This window comes from Scyliorhinus torazame, chromosome 24 (assembly GCF_047496885.1).
Source record: "Scyliorhinus torazame isolate Kashiwa2021f chromosome 24, sScyTor2.1, whole genome shotgun sequence".
Taxonomy (NCBI): domain Eukaryota; kingdom Metazoa; phylum Chordata; class Chondrichthyes; order Carcharhiniformes; family Scyliorhinidae; genus Scyliorhinus; species Scyliorhinus torazame.
Genome location: NC_092730.1, coordinates 18,428,609 through 18,447,586, shown reverse-complemented (window position 1 = coordinate 18,447,586; position 18,978 = coordinate 18,428,609). Strand labels below are relative to the sequence as shown.

The 18,978-nt window shown below is 47.8% G+C and overlaps 2 protein-coding genes across 3 annotated transcripts in view; one reads left to right on the top strand and one right to left on the bottom strand.

The window, feature by feature from the left end:
* Positions 1-18,978, bottom strand: part of LOC140400210 (neurexin-2-like) — a 2,085,493-nt gene that overhangs the window by 1,793,066 nt on the left and 273,449 nt on the right. The gene's annotated exons all lie outside the window — the stretch shown is intronic.
* Positions 1-18,978, top strand: part of LOC140399946 (ribosomal protein S6 kinase alpha-5-like) — a 147,047-nt gene that overhangs the window by 124,438 nt on the left and 3,631 nt on the right. For both annotated transcript variants that reach the window (XM_072489432.1, XM_072489431.1), the window contains exon 15: positions 12,344-12,503. In XM_072489432.1, coding sequence (XP_072345533.1) covers positions 12,344-12,503 — 160 coding nt within the window. The remainder of the gene's footprint in view (positions 1-12,343; positions 12,504-18,978) is intronic.

Genomic DNA, 18,978 nt, shown 5'->3' with positions numbered 1-18,978 from the left:
ACCTCAAGTCCATCAGCCTTTCCTCATAAGATTTTCCCTCCATACCAGGCAACATCCTGGTAAATCTCCTCTGCACCCACTCCAAAGCCTCCACGTCCTTCCTATAATGCGGTGACCAGAACTGTACGCAATACTCCAAATGCGGCCGTACCAGAGTTCTGTACAGCTGCAACATGACCTCCCGACTCCGGAACTCAATCCCTCTACCAATAAAGGCCAACACTCCATAGGCCTTCTTCACAACCCTATCAACCTGGGTGGCAACTTTCAGGGATCTATGTACATGGACACCTAGATCCCTCTGCTCATTCACACTTTCATGAACTTTACCATTAGGCAAATATTCCGCATTCCTGTTATTCCTTCCAAAGTGAATCACCTCACACTTCTCTACATTAAACTCCATTTGCCACCTCTCAGCCCAGCTCTGCAGCTTATCTATATCCCTCTGTAACCTGCTACATCCTTCCACACTATCGACAACACCACCGACTTTAGTATCGTCTGCAAATTTACTCACCCACCCTTCTGCGCCTTCCTCTAGGTCATTGATAAAAATGACAAACAGCAACGGCCCCAGAACAGATCTTTGTGGTACTCCACTTGTGACTGTACTCCATTCTGAACATTTCCCATCAACCACTACCCTCTGTCTTCTTTCAGCTAGCCAATTTCTGATCCACATCTCTAAATCACCCTCAATCCCCAGCCTCCGTATTTTCTGCAATAGCCTACCGTGGGGAACCTTATCAAACGCTTTGCTGAAATCCATATACACCACATCAACTGCTCTACCCTCGTCTACCTGTTCAGTCACCTTCTCAAAGAACTCAATAAGGTTTGTGAGGCATGACCTACCCTTCACAAAGCCATGCTGACTATCCCTGATCATATTATTCCTATCTAGATGATTATAAATCTTGTCTCTTATAAGCCCCTCCAAAACTTTACCCACTATAGACGTGAGGCTCACCGGTCTATAGTTGCCGGGGTTGTCTCTGCTCCCCTTTTTGAACAAAGGGACCACATTTGCTGTCCTCCAGTCCTCTGGCACTATTCCTGTAGCCAATGATGACATAAAAATCAAAGCCAAAGGTCCAGCAATCTCTTCCCTGGCCTCCCAGAGAATCCTTGGATAAATCTCATCAGGTCCCGGGGACTTATCTATTTTCAGCCTGTCCAGAATTGCCAACACCTCTTCCCTACGTACCTCAATGCCATCTATTCTATTAGCCTGGGGCTCAGCATTCTCCTCCACAACATTATCTTTTTCCTGAGTGAATACTGACGAAAAATATTCATTTAGTATCTCGCCTATCTCTTCAGACTCCACACACAATTTCCCATCCCTGTCCTTGACTGGTCCTACTCTTTCCCTAGTCATTCGCTTATTCCTGACATACCTATAGAAAGCTTTTGGGTTTTCCTTGATCCTTCCTGCCAAATACTTCTCATGTCCCCTCCTTGCTCGTCTTAGCTCTCTCTTTAGATCCTTCCTCGCTACCTTGTAACTATCCATCGCCCCAACCGAAACTTCACACTTCATCTTCACATAGGCCTCCTTCTTCCTCTTAACAAGAGATTCCACTTCCTTGGTAAACCACGGTTCCCTCGCTCGACACCTTCCTCCCTGCCTGACCGGTACATACTTATCAAGAACACGCAGTAGCTGATCCTTGAACAAGCCCCACTTATCCAGTGTGCCCAACACTTGCAGCCTACTTCTCCACCTTATCCCCCCCCCCAAGTCACGTCTAATGGCATCATAATTGCCCTTCCCCCAGCTATAACTCTTGCCCTGCGGTGTATACTTATCCCTTTCCATCATTAACGTAAACGTCACCGAATTGTAGTCACTGTCCCCAAAGTGCTCTCCTACCTCCAAATCCAACACCTGGCCTGGTTCATTACCCAAAACCAAATCCAACGTGGCCTCGCCTCTTGTTGGCCTGTCAACATATTGTTTCAGGAAACCCTCCTGCACACACTGTACAAAAAACGACCCATCTATTGTACTCGAACTATATCTTTTCCAGTCAATATTTGGAAAGTTAAAGTCTCCCATAATAACTACCCTGTTACTTTCGCTCATATCCAGAATCATCTTCGCCATCCTTTCCTCTACATCCCTAGAACTATTAGGAGGCCTATAAAAAACTTCCAACAGGGTGGCCTCTCCTTTCCTGTTTCTAACTTCAGCCCATACTACCTCGGAAGAAGAGTCCCCATCTAGCATCCTCTCCGCCACCGTAATACTGCTCTTGACTAGCAGCGCCACACCTCCCCCTCTTTTGCCTCCTTCTCTGAGCTTACTAAAACACCTAAACCCCGGAACCTGCAACATCCATTCCTGTCCCTGCTCTATCCATGTCTCCGAAATGGCCACAACATCGAAGTCCCAGGTACCAACCCATGCTGCCAGTTCCCCTACCTTGTTTCGTATACTCCTGGCATTGAAGTAGACACACTTCAAACCACCTACCTGAACACTGGCCCCCTCCTGCGACGTCAAATCTGTGCTCCTGACCTCTATACTCTCATTCTCCCTTACCCTAAAACTACAATCCAGGTTCCCATTCCCCTGCTGCATTAGTTTAAACCCCCCCAAAGAGCACTAACAAATCTCCCCCCCAGGATATTTGTGCCCCTCAGGTTCAGATGTAGACCATCCTGTCTGTAGAGGTCCCACCTTCCCCAGAAAGAGCCCCAGTTATCCAGAAATCTGAATCCCTCCCGCCTGCACCATCCTTGTAGCCACGTGTTTAAATGCTCTCTCTCCCTATTCCTCATCTCACTATCACGTGGCACGGGCAACAACCCAGAGATAACAACTCTGTTTGTTCTAGTTCTGAGCTTCCATCCTAGCTCCCTGAAAGCCAGCCTGACATCCTTATCCCCTTTCCTACCTATGTCGTTAGTGCCAATGTGGACCACGACTTGGGGCTGCTCCCCCTCCCCCTAAGGACCCGGAAAACACGATCCGAGACATCACGTACCCTTGCACCTGGGAGGCAACATACCAAACGTGAGTCTCTCACGCTCCCACAAAATCTCCTATCTGTGCCCCTGACTATAGAGTCCCCAATTACTAATGCTCTGCTCCTCTCCCCCCTTCCCTTCTGAGCAACAGGGACAGACTCCGTGCCAGAGGCCCGTACCCCATGGCTTACCCCTGGTAAGTCGTCCCCCCCACAAGTATCCAAAGCGGTATACTTGTTTCTCAGGGGAACGACCGCAGGGGATCCCTGCACTGACTGGTTTTTCCCAGTCCCTCTTACAGTTACCCACCTATCTCCAATCTTTGGTGTAACTAATTCCCTGAAGCTGCTATCTATGACCCCTTCTGCCTCCCGAATGATCCGAAGTTCTTCCAACTCCAGCTCCAGTTCCCTAACTCGGTCTTGGAGGAGCTGGAGATGGCAGCACTTCCTGCAGGTAAAATCAGCAGGGACACTAACTGCATCCCTCACCTCAAATATCCTGCAGGAGGAACATTGCACTCCCTTCCCTGCCATTCCTCTAACTTTCTACCAAGATCTGGCTAACAACTAAATTAAATTTTTATAAAAAATAATAATAATGTAATAAAATATGGTACTTACCTCAGACCAATGGGTTTTATTATTAGGTTAGAGGAGGAGGGCGGGTGGGAGACACTACACGTGTAGTGTCTCGGGTTTCCTCTCCACCAGAATTTATTGGTGAGGGTCTTCCCAGACGTCCGCGGGTCGACTTCCTGTTCCCGCCTAAAAAACTAATTTAAAAAAAAAAGAAAAATTCTCAGCTCCTGCTGAAATTGACTAACCAGCCAGATACTCTGTATCTAACCCCGTGCTGTACCTGTCCTGGGAGTGTTTGATGGGGACAGTGTAGAGGGAGCTTTACCCTGTATCTAACCCCGTGCTGTACCTGTCCTGGGAGTGTTTGATGAGGACAGTGTAGAGGGAGCTTTACTCTACATAGAACATAGAACAATACAGCGCAGTACAGGCCCTTCGGCCCACGATGTTGCACCGAAACAAAAGCCATCTAACCTACATTATGCCATTATCATCCATATGTTTATCCAATAAACTTTTAAATGCCCTCAATGTTGGCGAGTTCACTACTGTAGCAGGTAGGGCATTCCACGGCCTCACTACTCTTTGCGTAAAGAACCTACCTCTGACCTCTGTCCTATATCTATTACCCCTCAGTTTAAAGTTATGTCCCCTCGTGCCAGCCATATCCATCCGCGGGAGAAGGCTCTCACTGTCCACCCTATCCAACCTCCTGATCATTTTGTATGCCTCTATTAAGTCTCCTCTTAACCTTCTTCTCTCCAACGAAAACAACCTCAAGTCCATCAGCCTTTCCTCATAAGATTTTCCCTCCATACCAGGCAACATCCTGGTAAATCTCCTCTGCACCCACTCCAAAGCCTCCACGTCCTTCCTATAATGCGGTGACCAGAACTGTACGCAATACTCCAAATGCGGCCGTACCAGAGTTCTGTACAGCTGCAACATGACCTCCCGACTCCGGAACTCAATCCCTCTACCAATAAAGGCCAACACTCCATAGGCCTTCTTCACAACCCTATCAACCTGGGTGGCAACTTTCAGGGATCTATGTACATGGACACCTAGATCCCTCTGCTCATTCACACTTTCATGAACTTTACCATTAGGCAAATATTCCGCATTCCTGTTATTCCTTCCAAAGTGAATCACCTCACACTTCTCTACATTAAACTCCATTTGCCACCTCTCAGCCCAGCTCTGCAGCTTATCTATATCCCTCTGTAACCTGCTACATCCTTCCACACTATCGACAACACCACCGACTTTAGTATCGTCTGCAAATTTACTCACCCACCCTTCTGCGCCTTCCTCTAGGTCATTGATAAAAATGACAAACAGCAACGGCCCCAGAACAGATCTTTGTGGTACTCCACTTGTGACTGTACTCCATTCTGAACATTTCCCATCAACCACTACCCTCTGTCTTCTTTCAGCTAGCCAATTTCTGATCCACATCTCTAAATCACCCTCAATCCCCAGCCTCCGTATTTTCTGCAATAGCCTACCGTGGGGAACCTTATCAAACGCTTTGCTGAAATCCATATACACCACATCAACTGCTCTACCCTCGTCTACCTGTTCAGTCACCTTCTCAAAGAACTCAATAAGGTTTGTGAGGCATGACCTACCCTTCACAAAGCCATGCTGACTATCCCTGATCATATTATTCCTATCTAGATGATTATAAATCTTGTCTCTTATAAGCCCCTCCAAAACTTTACCCACTATAGACGTGAGGCTCACCGGTCTATAGTTGCCGGGGTTGTCTCTGCTCCCCTTTTTGAACAAAGGGACCACATTTGCTGTCCTCCAGTCCTCTGGCACTATTCCTGTAGCCAATGATGACATAAAAATCAAAGCCAAAGGTCCAGCAATCTCTTCCCTGGCCTCCCAGAGAATCCTTGGATAAATCTCATCAGGTCCCGGGGACTTATCTATTTTCAGCCTGTCCAGAATTGCCAACACCTCTTCCCTACGTACCTCAATGCCATCTATTCTATTAGCCTGGGGCTCAGCATTCTCCTCCACAACATTATCTTTTTCCTGAGTGAATACTGACGAAAAATATTCATTTAGTATCTCGCCTATCTCTTCAGACTCCACACACAATTTCCCATCCCTGTCCTTGACTGGTCCTACTCTTTCCCTAGTCATTCGCTTATTCCTGACATACCTATAGAAAGCTTTTGGGTTTTCCTTGATCCTTCCTGCCAAATACTTCTCATGTCCCCTCCTTGCTCGTCTTAGCTCTCTCTTTAGATCCTTCCTCGCTACCTTGTAACTATCCATCGCCCCAACCGAAACTTCACACTTCATCTTCACATAGGCCTCCTTCTTCCTCTTAACAAGAGATTCCACTTCCTTGGTAAACCACGGTTCCCTCGCTCGACACCTTCCTCCCTGCCTGACCGGTACATACTTATCAAGAACACGCAGTAGCTGATCCTTGAACAAGCCCCACTTATCCAGTGTGCCCAACACTTGCAGCCTACTTCTCCACCTTATCCCCCCCCCAAGTCACGTCTAATGGCATCATAATTGCCCTTCCCCCAGCTATAACTCTTGCCCTGCGGTGTATACTTATCCCTTTCCATCATTAACGTAAACGTCACCGAATTGTAGTCACTGTCCCCAAAGTGCTCTCCTACCTCCAAATCCAACACCTGGCCTGGTTCATTACCCAAAACCAAATCCAACGTGGCCTCGCCTCTTGTTGGCCTGTCAACATATTGTTTCAGGAAACCCTCCTGCACACACTGTACAAAAAACGACCCATCTATTGTACTCGAACTATATCTTTTCCAGTCAATATTTGGAAAGTTAAAGTCTCCCATAATAACTACCCTGTTACTTTCGCTCATATCCAGAATCATCTTCGCCATCCTTTCCTCTACATCCCTAGAACTATTAGGAGGCCTATAAAAAACTTCCAACAGGGTGGCCTCTCCTTTCCTGTTTCTAACTTCAGCCCATACTACCTCGGAAGAAGAGTCCCCATCTAGCATCCTCTCCGCCACCGTAATACTGCTCTTGACTAGCAGCGCCACACCTCCCCCTCTTTTGCCTCCTTCTCTGAGCTTACTAAAACACCTAAACCCCGGAACCTGCAACATCCATTCCTGTCCCTGCTCTATCCATGTCTCCGAAATGGCCACAACATCGAAGTCCCAGGTACCAACCCATGCTGCCAGTTCCCCTACCTTGTTTCGTATACTCCTGGCATTGAAGTAGACACACTTCAAACCACCTACCTGAACACTGGCCCCCTCCTGCGACGTCAAATCTGTGCTCCTGACCTCTATACTCTCATTCTCCCTTACCCTAAAACTACAATCCAGGTTCCCATTCCCCTGCTGCATTAGTTTAAACCCCCCCAAAGAGCACTAACAAATCTCCCCCCCAGGATATTTGTGCCCCTCAGGTTCAGATGTAGACCATCCTGTCTGTAGAGGTCCCACCTTCCCCAGAAAGAGCCCCAGTTATCCAGAAATCTGAATCCCTCCCGCCTGCACCATCCTTGTAGCCACGTGTTTAAATGCTCTCTCTCCCTATTCCTCATCTCACTATCACGTGGCACGGGCAACAACCCAGAGATAACAACTCTGTTTGTTCTAGTTCTGAGCTTCCATCCTAGCTCCCTGAAAGCCAGCCTGACATCCTAATCCCCTTTCCTACCTATGTCGTTAGTGCCAATGTGGACCACGACTTGGGGCTGCTCCCCCTCCCCCTAAGGACCCGGAAAACACGATCCGAGACATCACGTACCCTTGCACCTGGGAGGCAACATACCAAACGTGAGTCTCTCACGCTCCCACAAAATCTCCTATCTGTGCCCCTGACTATAGAGTCCCCAATTACTAATGCTCTGCTCCTCTCCCCCCTTCCCTTCTGAGCAACAGGGACAGACTCCGTGCCAGAGGCCCGTACCCCATGGCTTACCCCTGGTAAGTCGTCCCCCCCACAAGTATCCAAAGCGGTATACTTGTTTCTCAGGGGAACGACCGCAGGGGATCCCTGCACTGACTGGTTTTTCCCAGTCCCTCTTACAGTTACCCACCTATCTCCAATCTTTGGTGTAACTAATTCCCTGAAGCTGCTATCTATGACCCCTTCTGCCTCCCGAATGATCCGAAGTTCTTCCAACTCCAGCTCCAGTTCCCTAACTCGGTCTTGGAGGAGCTGGAGATGGCAGCACTTCCTGCAGGTAAAATCAGCAGGGACACTAACTGCATCCCTCACCTCAAATATCCTGCAGGAGGAACATTGCACTCCCTTCCCTGCCATTCCTCTAACTTTCTACCAAGATCTGGCTAACAACTAAATTAAATTTTTATAAAAAATAATAATAATGTAATAAAATATGGTACTTACCTCAGACCAATGGGTTTTATTATTAGGTTAGAGGAGGAGGGCGGGTGGGAGACACTACACGTGTAGTGTCTCGGGTTTCCTCTCCACCAGAATTTATTGGTGAGGGTCTTCCCAGACGTCCGCGGGTCGACTTCCTGTTCCCGCCTAAAAAACTAATTTTAAAAAAAAAGAAAAATTCTCAGCTCCTGCTGAAATTGACTAACCAGCCAGATACTCTGTATCTAACCCCGTGCTGTACCTGTCCTGGGAATGTTTGATGGGGACAGTGTAGAGGGAGCTTTACTCTGTATCTAACCCCGTGCTGTACCTGTCCTGGGAATGTTTGATGGGGACAGTGTAGAGGGAGCTTTACTCTGTATCTAACCCCGTGCTGTACCTGTCCTGGGAGTGTTTGATGGAAACAGTGTAGAGGGAGCTTTACCCTGTATCTAACCCCGTGCTGTACCTGTCCTGGGAGTGTTTGATGAGGACAGTGTAGAGGGAGCTTTACTCTGTATCTAACCCTGTGCTGTACCTGTCCTGTATTAGTGAGAGGCAGCACGGTTTTGTGAAGGGGAGGTCGTGTCTCACTAACTTGATAGAGTTTTTCGAGGAGGTCACTAAGATGATTGATGCAGGTAGGGCAGTAGATGTTGTCTATATGGACTTCAGTAAGGCCTTTGACAAGGTCCCTCATGGTAGACTAGTACAAAAGGTGAAGTCACACGGGATCAGGGGTGAACTGGCAAGGTGGATACAGAACTGGCTAGGCCATAGAAGGCAGAGGGTAGCAATGGAGGGATGCTTTTCTAATTGGAGGGCTGTGACCAGTGGTGTTCCACAGGGATCAGTGCTGGGACCTTTGCTCTTTGTAGTATATATAAATGATTTGGAGGAAAATGTAACTGGTCTGATTAGTAAGTTTGCAGACGACACAAAGGTTGGTGGAATTGCGGATAGCGATGAGGACTGTCTGAGGATACAGCAGGATTTAGATTGTCTGGAGACTTGGGCGGAGAGATGGCAGATGGAGTTTAACCTGGACAAATGTGAGGTAATGCATTTTGGAAGGGCTAATGCAGGTAGGGAATATACAGTGAATGGTAGAACCCTCAAGAGTATTGAAAGTCAAAGAGATCTAGGAGTACAGGTCCACAGATCACTGAAAGGGGCTACACAGGTGGAGAAGGTAGTCAAGAAGGCATACGGCATGCTTGCCTTCATTGGCCGGGGCATTGAGTATAAGAATTGGCAAGTCATGTTGCAGCTGTATAGAACCTTAGTTAGGCCACACTTGGAGTATAGTGTTCAATTCTGGTCGCCACACTACCAGAAGGATGTGGAGGCTTTAGAGAGGGTGCAGAAGAGATTTACCAGAATGTTGCCTGGTATGGAGGGCATAAGCTATGAGGAGCGATTGAATAAACTCGGTTTGTTCTCACTGGAACGAAGGAGGTTGAGGGGCGACCTGATAGAGGTATACAAAATTATGAGGGGCATAGACAGAGTGGATAGTCAGAGGCTTTTCCCCAGGGTAGAGGGGTCAATTACTAGGGGGCATAGGTTTAAGGTGAGAGGGGCAAAGTTTAGAGTAGATGTACGAGGCAAGTTTTTTACGCAGAGGGTAGTGGGTGCCTGGAACTCACTACCGGAGGAGGTAGTGGAGGCAGGGACGATAGGGACATTTAAGGGGCATCTTGACAAATATATGAATAGGATGGGAATAGAAGGATACGGACCCAGGAAGTGTAGAAGATTGTAGTTTAGTCGGGCAGTATGGTCGGCACGGGCTTGGAGGGCCGAAGGGCCTGTTCCTGTGCTGTACATTTCTTTGTTCTTTGTTCTTTGTTTGTTCTTTGTTTGTTGGGGACGGTGTAGAGGGAGCTTTACTCTGTATCTAGCCCCGTGCTGTACCTGTCCTGGGAGTGTTTGATGGGGACAGTGTAGAGGGAGCTTTACTCTGTATCTAACCCCGTGCTGTACCTGTCCTGGGAGTGTTTGATGAGGACAGTGTAGAGGGAGCTTTACTCTGTATCTAACCCCGTGCTGTACCTGTCTGGGAGTGTTTGATGGGGACAGTGTAGAGGGAGCTTTACTCTGTATCTAACCCCGTGCTGTACCTGTCCTGGGAGTGTTTGATGGGGACAGTGTAGAGGGAGCTTTACTCTGTATCTAACCCCGTGCTGTACCTGTCCTGGGAGTGTTTGATGGGGACAGTGTAGAGGTAGCTTTACTCTGTATCTAACCCCGTGCTGTACCTGTGCTGTGAGTGTTTGATAGGGACAGTGTAGAGGGAGCTTTACTCTGTATCTAACCCCGTGCTGTACCTATCCTGGGAGTGTTTGATGGGGACAGTGCAGACGGAGCTTTACTCTGTATCTAACCCCGTGCTGTACCTGTCCTGGGAGTGTTTGATGGGGACAGTGTAGAGGGAGCTTTACTCTGTATCTAACCCCGGGCTGTACCTGTCCTAGGAGTGTTTGATGGGGACAGTGTAGAGGGAGCTTTACTCTGTATCTAACTCCGTGCTGTACCTGTCCTGGGAATGTTTGATGTGGACAGTGTAGAGGGAGCTTTACTCTGTATCTAACCCCGTGCTGTACCTGTCCTGGGAGTGTTTGATGGGGACAGTGTAGAGGGAGCTTTACTCTGTATCTAACCCCGTGCTGTACCTGTCCTGGGAGTGTTTGATGGGGACAGTGTAGAGGGAGCTTTACTCTGTATCTAACCCCGTGCTGTACCTGTCCTGGGAGTGTTTGATGGGGACAGTGTAGAGGGAGCTTTACTCTGGATCTAACCCCGTGCTGTACCTGTCCTGGGAGTGTTTGATGGGGACAGTGTAGAGGGAGCTTTACTCTGTATCTAACCCCGTGCTGTACCTGTCCTGGGAGTGTTTGATGGGGACAGTGTAGAGGAAGCTTTACTCTGTATCTAACCCCGTGCTGTACCTGTCCTGGGAGTGTTTGATGGGGACAGTGTAGAGGGAGCTTTACTCTGTATCTAACCCCGTGCTGTACCTGTGCTGTGAGTGTTTGATAGGGACAGTGTAGAGGGAGCTTTACTCTGTATCTAACCCCGTGCTGTACCTGTCCTGGGAGTGTTTGATGGGGACAGTGTAGAGGAAGCTTTACTCTGTATCTAACCCCGTGCTGTACCTGTCCTGGGAGTGTTTGATGGGGACAGTGCAGAGGGAGCTTTACTCTGTATCTAACCCCGTGCTGTACCTGTCCTGGGAGTGTTTGATGGGGACAGTGTAGAGGGATCTTTACTCTGTATCTAACCCCGTGCTGGACCTGTCCTGGGAGTGTTTCATGGGGACAGTGTAGAGGGAGCTTTACTCTGTATCTAACCCCATGCTGTACCTGTCCTGGGAGTGTTTGATGGGGACAGTGCAGAGGGAGCTTTACTCTGTATCTAACCCCGTGCTGTACCTGCCCTGGGAGTGTTTCATGGGGACAGTGTAGAGGGAGCTTTACTCTGTATCTAACCCCATGCTGTACCTGTCCTGGGAGTGTTTGATGGGGACAGTGCAGAGGGAGCTTTACTCTGTATCTAACCCCGTGCTGTACCTGTCCTGCGAGTGTTTGATGGGGACAGTGTAGAGGGAGCTTTACTCTGTATCTAACCCCATGCTGTACCTGTCCTGGGAGTGTTTGGTGGGGACAGTGTAGAGGGAGCTTTACTGTGTATCTAACCCCGTGCTGTGCCTGTCTGGGAGTGTTTGATGGGGACTGTGTAGAGGAAGCTGTACTCTGTATCTAACCCCGTGCTGTATCTGTACTGGGAGTGTTTGATGGGGACAGTGTAGAGGGAGCTTTACTCTGTATCTAACCCCGTGCTGTACCTGTCCTGGGAGTGTCTGATGGGGACAGTGGAGAGGGAGCTTTACTCTGTATCTAGCCCCGTGCTGTACCTGTCCTGGGAGTGTTTGATGGGGTAGTGGAGAGGGAGCTTTACTCTGTATCTAACCCCGTGCTGTACAAGTCCTGGGAGTGTTTGATGGGGACAGTGGAGAGGGAGCTTTACTCTGTATCTAACCCAGTGCTGTACCTGTCCTGGGAGTGTTTGATGGGGTAGTGGAGAGGGAGCTTTACTCTGTATCTAACCCCGTGCTGTACCAGTCCTGGGAGTGTTTGATGGGGACAGTGTAGAGGGAGCTTTACTCTTTGTCTAACCCAGTGCTGTACCTGTCCTGGGAGTGTTTGATGGGGTAGTGGAGAGGGAGCTTTACTCTGTATCTAACCCCGTGCTGTACCAGTCCTGGGAGTGTTTGATGGGGACAGTGGAGAGGGAGCTTTACTCTGTATCTAACCCCGTGCTGTACCTGTCCTGGGAGTGTTTGATGGGATAGTGGAGAGGGAGCTGTAGTTAACTGAAGGCTGTCCCCCCTCAGCAAGCCCCTGATGCATCCCTCTCTCTTTCCTCGACAGTACACCATGCTCTCCGGTCATGTCCCCTTCCAGAGCTCGAGCAAGGGCATGTCGTCCTCCAACGCAGCGCAGATCATGAGGAAGATCAAGGGCGGAGAGTTCTCCTTTGTGGGTGAAGCCTGGAAAAACGTATCGGAGGGAGCGAAGGATATCGTTCGAGGTACAGGAACTGGCGGGGGCAAGGTTCAGGGTCGGTGAATATACAGTGACCCTGTACAGTTACACAGTGAGTGATCCTCACCCTGAATAAACAGTGACTCTGTACAGTTACACAGTGAGTGATCCTCACTCTGCTGAATAAACAGTGACTCTGTACAGTTACACAGTGAGTGACCCTCACCCTGCTGAATAAACAGTGACTCTGTACAGTTACACAGTGAGTGATCCTCACCCTGAATAAACAGTGACTCTGTACAGTTACACAGTGAGTGATCCTCACCCTGCTGAATAAACAGTGACTCTGTACAGTTACACAGTGAGTGATCCTCACCCTGCTGAATAAACAGTGACTCTGTACAGTTTCACAGTGAGTGATCCGAACCCTGCTGAATAAACAGTGACTCTGTACAGTTACACAGTGAGTGATCCTCACCCTGCTGAATAAACAGTGACTCTGTACAGTAACACAGTGAGTGACCCTCACCCTGCTGAATAAACAGTGACTCTGTACAGTTACACAGTGAGTGATCCTCACCCTGAATAAACAGTGACTCTGTACAGTTACACAGTGAGTGATCCTCACCCTGCTGAATAAACAGTGACTCTGTACAGTTACACAGTGAGTGATCCTCACCCTGCTGAATAAACAGTGACTCTGTACAGATTCACAGTGAGTGATCCGAACCCTGCTGAATAAACAGTGACTCTGTACAGTTACACAGTGAGTGATCCTCACCCTGCTGAATAAACAGTGACTCTGTACAGTGACACAGTGAGTGATCCTCACCCTGCTGAATAAACAGTGACTCTGTACAGTTACACAGTGAGTGATCCTCACGCTGCTGAATAAACAGTGACTCTGTACAGTTACACAGTGAATGATCCTCACCCTGCTGAATAAACAGTGACTCTGTACAGTTACACAGTGAGTGATCCTCACCCTGCTGAATAAACAGTGACTCTGTACAGTTACACAGTGAGTGATCCTCACCCTGCTGAATAAACAGTGACTCTGTACAGTTACACAGTGAGTGATCCTCACCCTGCTGAATAAACAGTGACTCTGTACAGTTACACAGTGAGTGATCCTCACGCTGCTGAATAAACAGTGACTCTGTACAGTTACACAGTGAGTGATCCTCACCCTGCTGAATAAACAGTGACTCTGTACAGTTACACAGTGAGTGATCCTCACCCTGAATAAACAGTGACTCTGTACAGTTACACAGTGAGTGACCCTCACCCTGCTGAACAAACAGTGACTCTGTACAGTTACACAGTGAGTGACCCTCACCCTGCTGAATAAACAGTGACTCTGTACAGTTACACAGTGAGTGATCCTCACCCTGCTGAATAAACAGTGACTCTGTACAGTTACACAGTGAGTGACCCTCACCCTGAATAAACAGTGACTCTGTACAGTTACACAGTGAGTGACCCTCACCCTGAATAAACAGTGACTCTGTACAGTTACACAGTGAGTGACCCTCACCCTGAATAAACAGTGACTCTGTACAGTTACACAGTGAGTGATCCTCACCCTGAATAAACAGTGACTCTGTACAGTTACACAGTGAGTGATCCTCACCCTGCTGAATAAACAGTGACTCTGTACAGTTACACAGTGAGTGACCCTCACCCTGCTGAATAAACAGTGACTCTGTACAGTTATCAGTGAGTGACCCTCACCCTGCTGAATAAACAGTGACTCTGTACAGTTACACAGTGAGTGATCCTCACCCTGCTGAACAAACAGTGACTCTGTACAGTTACACAGTGAGTGATCCTCACCCTGAATAAACAGTGACTCTGTACAGTTACACAGTGAGTGATCCTCACCCTGCTGAATAAACAGTGACTCTGTACAGTTACACAGTGAGTGACCCTCACACTGCTGAATAAACAGTGACTCTGTACAGTTACACAGTGCGTGATCCTCACTCTGCTGAATAAACAGTGACTCTGTACAGTTACACAGTGCGTGATCCTCACCCTGCTGAATAAACAGTGACTCTGTACAGTTACACAGTGAGTGATCTTCACCCTGAATAAACAGTGACTCTGTACAGTGACACAGTGAGTGATCCTCACCCTGAATAAACAGTGACTCTGTAGAGTTACACAGTGAGTGACCCTCACCCTGAATAAACAGTGACTCTGTACAGTTACACAGTGAGTGACCCTCACCCTGAATAAACAGTGACTGACCCTCACCCTGAATAAACAGTGACTCTGTACAGTTACACAGTGCGTGATCCTCACCCTGCTGAATAAACAGTGACTCTGTACAGTTACACAGTGAGTGACCCTCACACTGCTGAATAAACAGTGACTCTGTACAGTTACACAGTGCGTGATCCTCACTCTGCTGAATAAACAGTGACTCTGTACAGTTACACAGTGCGTGATCCTCACCCTGCTGAATAAACAGTGACTCTGTACAGTTACACAGTGAGTGGTCTTCACCCTGAATAAACAGTGACTCTGTACAGTGACACAGTGAGTGATCCTCACCCTGAATAAACAGTGACTCTGTAGAGTTACACAGTGAGTGACCCTCACCCTGAATAAACAGTGACTCTGTACAGTTACACAGTGAGTGATCCTCACCCTGAATAAACAGTGACTCTGTACAGTTACGCAATGAGTGATCCTCACCCTGAATAAACAGTGACTCTGTACAGTTACACAGTGAGTGACCCTCACCCTGAATAAACAGTGACTCTGTACAGTTACACAGTGAGTGACCCTCACCCTGAATAAACAGTGACTCTGTACAATTACACAGTGAGTGATCCTCACCCTGCTGAATAAACAGTGACTCTGTACAGTTATACAGTGAGTGATCCTCACCCTGCTGAATAAACAGTGACTCTGTACAGTTACACAGTGAGTGATCCTCACCCTGCTGAATAAACAGTGACTCTGTACAGTTACAGAGTGAGTGACCCTCACCCTGAATAAACAGTGACTCTGTACAGTTACACAGTGAGTGATCCTCACCCTGCTGAATAAACAGTGACTCTGTACAGTTACACAGTGAGTGATCCTCACCCTGAATAAACAGTGACTCTGTACAGTTACACAGTGAGCGATCCTCACCCTGAATAAACAGTGACTCTGTACAGTTACACAGTGAGTGATCCTCACCCTGAATAAACAGTGACTGTACAGTTACACAGTGAGTGACCCTCACCCTGCTGAATAAACAGTGACTCTGTACAGTTACACAGTGAGTGACCCTCACCCTGCTGAATAAACAGTGACTCTGTACAGTTACACAGTGAGTGATCCTCAACCTGCTGAATAAACAGTGACTCTGTAGTCACACAGTGAGTGATCCTCACCCTGCTGAATAAACAGTGACTCTGTACAGTTACACAGTGAGTGATCCTCACCCTGAATAAACAGTGACTCTGCACAGTTACACAGTGAGTGATCCTCAACCTGCTGAATAAACAGTGACTCTGTACAGTTACACAGTGAGTGATCCTCACCCTGCTGAATAAACAGTGACTCTGTACAGTTACACAGTGAGTGACGCTCACCCTGCTGAATAAACAATGACTCTGTACAGTTACACAGTGAGTGATCCTCACCCTGAATAAACAGTGACTCTGTACAGTTACACAGTGAGTGATTCTCACCCTGAATAAACAGTGACTCTGTACAGTTACACAGTGAGTGATCCTCATCCTGCTGAATAAACAGTGACTCTGTACAGTTACACAGTGAGTGACCCTCACCCTGCTGAATAAACAGTGACTCTGTACAGTTACACCGTGAGTGATCCTCACCCTGAATAAACAGTGACTCTGTACAGTTACACAGTGAGTGATCCTCACCCTGCTGAACAAACAGTGACTCTGTACAGTTACACAGTGAGTGATCCTCACCCTGCTGAATAAACAGTGACTCTGTACAGTTACACCGTGAGTGATCCTCACCCTGCTGAATAAACAGTGACTCTGTACAGTTACACAGTGAGTGATCCTCACCCTGCTGAATAAACAGTGACTCTGTACAGTTACACAGTGAGTGACCCTCACCCTGCTGAATAAACAGTGACTCTGTACAGTTACACAGTGAGTGACCCTCACCCTGAATAAACAGTGACTCTGTGCAGTTACACAGTGAGTGATCCTCACCCTGCTGAACAAACAGTGACTCTGTACAGTTACACAGTGAGTGATCCTCACCCTGCTGAACAAACAGTGACTCTGTACAGTTACACAGTGAGTGATCCTCACCCTGCTGAATAAACAGTGACTCTGTACAGTTACACCGTGAGTGATCCTCACCCTGCTGAATAAACAGTGACTCTGTACAGTTACACAGTGAGTGACCCTCACCCTGAATAAACAGTGACTGTGTACAGTTACACAGTGAGTGACCCTCACCCTGCTGAATAAACAGTGACTCTGTACAGTTACACCGTGCGTGATCCTCACCCTGCTGAACAAACAGTGACTCTGTACAGTTACACAGTGAGTGATCCTCACCCTGCTGAATAAACAGTGACTCTGTACAGTTACACAGTGAGTGACCCTCATCCTGCTGAATAAACAGTGACTCTGTACAGTTACACAGTGAGTGATCCTCACCCTGCTGAATAAACAGTGACTCTGTACAGTTACACAGCGAGCGATCCTCACCCTGCTGAATAAACAGTGACTCTGTACAGTTACACAGTGAGTGATCCTCACCCTGAATAAACAGTGACTCTGTACAGTTACACAGTGAGTGATCCTCACCCTGCTGAATAAACAGTGACTCTGTACAGTTACACAGTGAGTGGCCCTCACCCTGAATAAACAGTGACTCTGTACAGTTACACAGTGAGTGATCCTCACCCTGAATAAACAGTGACTCTGTACAGTTACACAGTGAGTGATCCTCACCCTGAATAAACAGTGACTCTGTACAGTTACACAGTGAGTGATCCTCACCCTGAATAAACAGTGACTCTGTAGTTACAGTGAGTGACCCTCACCCTGCTGAATAAACAGTGACTCTGTACAGTTACACAGTGAGTGATCCTCACCCTGCTAAATAAACAGTGACTCTGTACAGTCACACAGTGAGTGATCCTCACTCTGCTGAATAAACAGTGACTCTGTACAGTTACACAGTGAGTGACCCTCACCCTGCTGAATAAACAGTGACTCTGTACAGTTACAAAGTGAGTGATCCTCACCCTGCTGAATAAACAGTGGCTCTGTACAGTTACACAGTGAGTGACCCTCACCCTGCTGAATAAACAGTGACTCTGTACAGTTACACAGTGAGTGATCCTCACCCTGCTGAATAAACAGTGACTCTGTACAGTTACACAGTGAGTGATCCTCACCCTGAATAAACAGTGACTCTGTACGGTTACACAGTGAGTGATCCTCACCCTGCTGAATAAACAGTGACTCTGTACGGTTACACTGAGTGATCCTCACCCTGCTGAATAAACAGTGACTCTGTACAGTTACACAGTGAGTGACCCTCACCCTGCTGAAGAAACAGTGACTCTGTACAGTTACACAGTGAGTGACGCTCACCCTGCTGAATAAACAGTGACTGTACAGTTACACAGTGAGTGACCCTCACCCTGCTGAATAAACAGTGACTCTGTACAGTTACACAGTGAGTGATCCTCACCCTGAATAAACAGTGACTCGGTACAGTTACACAGTGAGTGACCCACACCCTGCTGAATAAACAGTGACTCTGTACAGTTACACAGTGAGTGATCCCCACCCTGAATAAACAGTGACTCGGTACAGTTACACAGTGAGTGATCCTCACCCTGAATAAACAGTGACTGTGTACAGTTACACAGTGAGTGACCCTCACCCTGCTGAATAAACAGTGACTCTGTACAGTTACACAGTGAGTGATCCTCACCCTGCTGAATAAACAGTGACTCTGTACAGTTACACAGTGAGTGATCCTCACCCTGAATAAACAGTGACTCTGTACAGTTTCACAGTGAGTGATCCTCACCCTGCTGACTACACAGTGATTCTCTGTGGTAAACACTACTCTTGATATATTGTATATATTACGGCACTGCCCGTATATTACAGGTACTACGATAAACCCCTGCCTGCTGGCTCCTCCCAGCAGGTGGGGTATAAAAGTGTCTGCTCTCCCGCGCTGCAGCCATTCTGGTTCCAGCTTCAGGAGGCACAACATCTGTGCAATAAAGCCTCGATTGTTTCACCATTCTCGTCTCGTGGTAATTGACGGTGCATCAGTTTATTGCGCAAGATGTTGTGCCTCCTGCAGTTAAACCGGTCAATCAAGTGTACGCCATGCACCTCCTGGCCTAGAGAAGGCAACTCCCCGGGGAGACTCTGGACGATTTCTTGCGGGCCCTCCAGATCCTCGGTAGGAGCTGTGACTGCCAGGCGGTTTCGGCAGTCCAGCACACCAAACTATTAATTCGAGACGCTTATGTCACGGGCGTGAAGTCTACGTCCGTC